This window comes from Petaurus breviceps, unplaced genomic scaffold, assembly GCF_028583685.1.
Source record: "Petaurus breviceps papuanus isolate PSGF00001 unplaced genomic scaffold, PetGlider_PUasm1.0 90692, whole genome shotgun sequence".
Lineage (NCBI taxonomy): Eukaryota > Metazoa > Chordata > Mammalia > Diprotodontia > Petauridae > Petaurus > Petaurus breviceps.
Window position 1 is genome coordinate 7,893,124 of NW_027187313.1, and position 6,000 is coordinate 7,899,123.

Sequence of the window (6,000 nt, forward strand, 5' to 3'; positions counted from 1 at the left end):
TGTCCGGTATCTTACAAATCCAGTAAAAATCCTTTACATAAAAAAAGAATAGCGAAGGGATAAAAGTGCCCATATATCTCCCTTAAGCTACAGAGGGGCCACAAAGATGGAAGATTAGCAGCTGGAATTCCCAGAAATTCACAGGAGGCAAAACTTAAGAAAAGATACAGTCGAAAAACTGATGGCCTTCATTGTCAAATCTCTGCAAATGTCCAAAGTTTAGACAACCAATGAGAGGAACTAACATATAAGTATCACTGAGATCTGTTGGGATGAAACCCATGGCTGGAATATGGCTTGGAGATTATACTTTATCCAAAAGAAGTCAGATGGGTCAAAGGGAATAGGGTGGGGATAACATTGTGTACTAAGAAGGTATGTTCATGTGAAAAAATCCAGGAACCAGAGAGGGGAAATCTGGGAACTAGAAAGTATAAATCTAATGGTAGAAAGTATTTGAGTGATATCAATGGAAAGAGAAGGAAAAGGTTTTTGTTTTTTTGTTTATTTTGCTATTGGAGTATGCTATAGATAGAAAGAAGAAATTAGATGAGGAGTTCAGAAAATAGGTCATGAGTCCAACACAAAAGTATCATATAGTAGTGATGGGACTCTATTTATTTAGATATCTGCTTGAGCTCTCTCTCCTCAAAACAGAGCAACTAATGATTTCTTGATTTGCTTTAACGATTAAAAATGGTGGAAGAACCAAAAAGGAAAAATTCTATTCTGGATCTGATTCTCATTAACAGGAGGAACTGGTTCCAGGGGTGGAGATGGTGGAACACTGAAGGGAAGGGATCACTCTGTCATTGAATCTGTGACAAAGAAGAGGAAAGTCAGGCATAGTCTGACATGCAGCCAAGATTTTGGGAAAGCTGACTTCAGAGGGTTCAGAAGAAGGATAGGTAGGATTCAATAGGAGTGGGGGGGGGATCAGCTGAGGAGGGATGGAAAGCTCTCAAGAATAAAATTGAGAAGAACAAAGGGAAATCTTTCCATTGAGAAGGGAAGACCAGAGTTATCTGAAGACACTGATATGAATCCACAGGGAACTCAACATTCAAATTAGATTTTTGAAAGATATTTACATACATATATATGCGTGTGTACACATACATATGTGTGTATGTATGCATATATGTATGCCCACATACACACATTTTATATATATATATATGATGGAAGCACAAATATAAGAACATGGTATGTTCCTATGAAAGTAGTATCAGAAGTGCTAAAGCTCAGAAGCTCAAAATAAGTTGAAGTTGGCAAGGAAACCTAGTAACAGAAAGGGTTTTATTAAGTGGAGGGCTACAGGCTTGCTGGTGAACAGGGCAGTGCTGACTGACAACAGAAAGAAAGTGGAACTCCTCAGTTTTTCTTTTGCCTGCATTTTTCCTTTCAAAGAAAATGATCTTTGCTTTGAAAATGACAGATTAAAAAGGCTAATGGGGGATTGCCACCTAGGATAATTAAGGAGATACTTAGGCATGTGACCCGGGAACTTGTGGTTGTGATCTCTAAGCCACTGTCAGAGTATTCCAAAAGTTGTGGAGAATGGAAAAGGTGCCATAGGACTGGAGAAGGGAAAATCTTGTTCTGAGTTTTCAAAAAAAACCCCAAAACAGGGAAAACTATATGCTAGTGAGCTTGACTTTGATTTCTGAGAAAATTCTAGGATGGCTCACAGAGATAATGAGCATCTGCCAAAGCAAGCGGTACTTTCCAAGGGCCAGTTGTGTCAGGAAGGTCTTTTTCTCTAATTTGTCAGGGTCACTCAATTGATACATCAGGAGAATGTAATTTATGTAGGTCACTTTAATTTTACCAAAGCATCTGATAGAGTTTCTCATGTTATTCCTGTAGAAAAGATGGGGAGGTCATTTAAGATGGAATAGTCATTAACGATTCAATATCAACATGGCTGGAGGTCTCTAGTGGAGTGCCCCAGGGATCTGTGTTGGCATTTGTATCACTGCACTGACAGCAACTATGAATATGCTGGCATAGTTCTGGATCACAAAACTGGATAACAGACTCTCCATATGGAATATAGAAGCAAAACATTTATTCATATACCAGAAAACCAGATCCCAACACCAGAAAACTGAATCCATCATAGCAACAAAGAAATCTATACATAATAACACTGCAGGGGGCACTGCTATAAACTCTAAGCCTTCCCCCTGCTAGGGTCTTCCCACAAATAAACACTCACAATCCTAGCTGTCTCCTTGCCTGTGTCCTCTGTCTGCCTCTGCTCTAACTGCTCAGACTCATTTCCTGCTTCAACCCTTCCTGCTCCACCTGTTCAGCAAAATTCTCCCACGACAGGCTCTATGTGGTTACACTCTGCCTGTTAAGGGGCAGGGAAGATCTTCTTATTCCCATTACCATTACAGCATTGCTATTCAATGTCTTTTATTCAGTGACCTGGGTAAAGGTATAAATGAAATGCTAATCAATTTTGCAGATGACATAAAGCTGAGAGAAATAGCTAACACACTAGATGACAGAGTCAGGATCCAAAAAGATCTTGATAAGCCTGGGATGAAGGTAATATGATGAAATTCAATATGGATGAGTAAAAGCCTCCTTCTTCCTGAGTATAGGGTGGTGTGGAAGTGGGATGTGGGCATGGTAGATGGAAGTTTGTGTGAAAAGCATCAGGGATGTTTAGTGGATCACAGCTTAATACAAGTTTTCAATGTGATGTGATAGACAAACATATCTTGATATCTGGTTGCATTAGAGAGAAATAGGGATAGGGACCACACCTGTGATTTTACTGGGCTGGAGAACTCCTTCTGCCAAGGCAAGGCAGAACCTTCTCTGCAAGTTAGTCTTGGAGAGGTGCCTAGACCCTTGAGAGTGACTTGGCCAGGGTCACATGGCCAACAGGTGTCAGTGATAGGACTCAAACCCAGGTCTTCCTGGCAATGATGCCAGCTCATTATGCTTCTTGGAGGCATTATGCCATTCGTTATGCTTCTTGGAGGCATAGTTTATTATGTTGAAGGGTTGTCATGTGGAAGAAAGATTAGACTCATTCTTTTTGTCCATAGAGGGCAGACCCAGGAGCAATGATGAGAATTACAAAGAGGCAGATTTAAGCCTGGTGTTAGGAAGACCTTGCTAACAATTCTAACCATCCAGAAAGTACCCTGTGTTCTCTCTCCAGTTCCACGTTTCATGGACCATCATCTCCCTGTTACCAGAAGCATGTACCTAAAGAAGGTGCTGGGACTTATACAGCCCCAAGAGAAGTGGAAATTAGGAAAGAGTGGTAGAGGAGATGAAGCTTTGACAATACAAAAGGGCAAGAGGGATGGAACCTCAAGGCAGGGCTTCAGTACAGGCTCAGGGTGGAGGAGCTTGTGACTAGCAAGGAGCTTTGTGGACTGAGGATCAAGGAAGCAGAGAAGCATAACGTGGAGGAACACACCCAAACTTTGCCCTTTGCTGGTCCTGTGAATCACACAAACTATGTAGATCCAAGTGGAAGGTTGACTTTGTATCAATCCTGCTGTCTCCCCATCTGAAAAGGTGAAGTCTATTAGCAGGGGAGGATTTATTGACTCCCCAACAAACCTAAGCCACTCAGGACAGTACTATAAAACAGAATGGTCATATGGATCCCTGTGGAAAGGAGGAAGAACTTTTTTGATTGCCTGTTGACTCAAGTATGAGTTCTTTATCAAGTTAAATAAAACCTGCCCTATATTTAATATCTTGTTAGTTTGAGTGTTTGCAAGGGAGCCAAGAGTTCTTTTTGGGAAAATGAAATCATCTAAATACTGATTTTCTTAGGGTTTCTCTGGATGGGGAAATAGAGATTTTTTTTTGTGTGTGTGTGACAGAGACCAAAAAACATATTCATTCCCAGGGTTTCCCTCCATGGGGTCATGGGCCAGAGAAATATTGTTATATCTTCTCAAAATTGTACCTATGTCCATAAGGTTCATGATCAGGGCCCAAATGACATGAGTAACATGAGGTAAATGTGTTCTCAAAGTTTAAGGTAAAAAAAGGGAACTTTTTAGAATGGCACATATATAGTTACAACCTTTGTATTCAACTAATAATTCAGTCAGGTTAGGATATGTAACTTTTTTCTTTGTATATTATTTCTTGAACTGACAGCTATTTTAACATTGGAAATGAATTAAATTTTATTAAATCTGCTTACTTCCAGGTCCAGTGAAAAGTGCCAAATGATTCTACCTTCTCATGAATATATATTTATATAAATATATTTTTAAAGAAGCATTTTCTTTTAACACTCCAAAAGAAAATCCTTCAAGTACTAATGGAAGTTAAGATAATGTTATTGCTAAAATGCAAAATAAAATTTTAACTCTTTTATTATACCCTGGTAGCATGTTAATAGCACAGACTTCTTGGGTTTGTATCCATATCAAATAAACAAATCTATGTCATGTTTTTGATTCTCCTATACCAGAGCTCTTGTATATAGAATACACTGAAATGTTTCCAAGGCTACTGAAGTGACCAAGCCCCCAAGGAGCAGGGGGAAGGCTTGGTTGGAAGCATCAAACATGCAGGAAGCAGCTGCTAGATCAGTGGCCAGTTTTCTTTAAGTCTGTTTCCCCTCATGTTGCTTGAATCCATAAAGCCAGATAGATAAGACAAGTGGTTTTTCCATGACTTCACTCCTAGGAATGCATACAAAACAAGATTTCCTGACTTCAGCTATCTATTCCAGGCAAGAATCACCACAGGGAACCACAAAGAATTTACACCTCAGGACAGTACCCCGGGTCTATAAAGACAACTACCTTATATCTGTGAAGCCTTGGAGGATGGCAGTGGTTGGTCTAGTAATGCCAATGATTTCATATCATCTTGGCCCATTTTTAGATAAATGGTTACTGGTCCACCAAAGCAGAGATCCAGGTACCATTTCTTAACCTAACTATGTTTTTGCATCATTTGCTGATGACACTCACACGATACTTTATTATTTTACAGGGGATGCCAACAAGGGTATGAATTCAACATATTCTTTGGTATATTGTATACTAAAGTTGTGTGTATGTATACACATAAATATATATAATATACACATATGTATATACACATTATATATATATCCATATATCTACATGTCTGTCTGTCTGTCTATTGAGCAGTGGTTCCTAATATGTGTTCAGTAGACCACGGCTTGGAGGTGGGGGTAGGGGACTGCCGATTCACACACACCAAGCATTGTCATTTTGCCATTACTTTTTCTTTTTCAGTGAGTGGATATTAATAGTTCAACTACTATCATGTGGGTATAGAGGACAGAGACTGGCAGGATGCAACTATATTTTTATGGCTATGTCTACATCACATTGAGTATAAAGTTTAGAAATCACTCAGATGTTTTATTTACACAATACAAAATAATATCAAAAAACTTTTAAGAGTGGATTGAAGAAATAGGATTTTAGAGCTAGGGATGATTGATCAATTCACAAGCATGTGTTAAATATTTACTATGTGCTTGGTTCTGGAAATCCAGAGACAAAATTGAACAGTCTTTGACCTCAGAAATGACATTAAAGTTTGGGATAGCTAAAGAAGGCTTAACTCAATTAATATGTACCCTAGACTTGAGGAGAGTTGGTTTTGGATTTGTGGGGAGATGGCTGTTTGCTAGGGCACAGAGGGTTCCAGAGGCCCTGCAAACACTCAACTGTGAGTTATTTTTCTCTATACTACCTCACCCAACCCAGGAATACCTAGAGGGATGCCCAGAGTCCTACAGAGATCCTGGTCAGGGAGAGAACACAGAGACCAGCTCCCAGGTGGAAGCTTCCAGGAAGTTAATACTCGCTGACACAAGCTTTCTCTAAGTTATGTGGTTGATTGCCTGAACTCAGCTCAAAGGGAATAGTCTTGTGGTGATCTGCACTCCTGACCTGAACCAAATAGAGCTTGAGAGCAGTGTAGCCCTAATGCCTGAACCCAACTCTAGCCTAGAAGAGAAGG

General features: G+C 39.7%; 1 protein-coding gene across 1 annotated transcript in view; it reads left to right on the plus strand.

The window, feature by feature from the left end:
* ANKRD45 (ankyrin repeat domain 45) overlaps positions 1 to 4,338 on the plus strand; it is a 55,341-nt gene extending 51,003 nt beyond the window's left edge. The window contains exon 6 of the mRNA XM_069065559.1: positions 4,199 to 4,338. Coding sequence (XP_068921660.1) covers positions 4,199 to 4,221 — 23 coding nt within the window. The 3' untranslated portion in view covers positions 4,222 to 4,338. The remainder of the gene's footprint in view (positions 1 to 4,198) is intronic.
* The last annotated feature ends 1,662 nt before the right edge of the window (positions 4,339 to 6,000 follow it).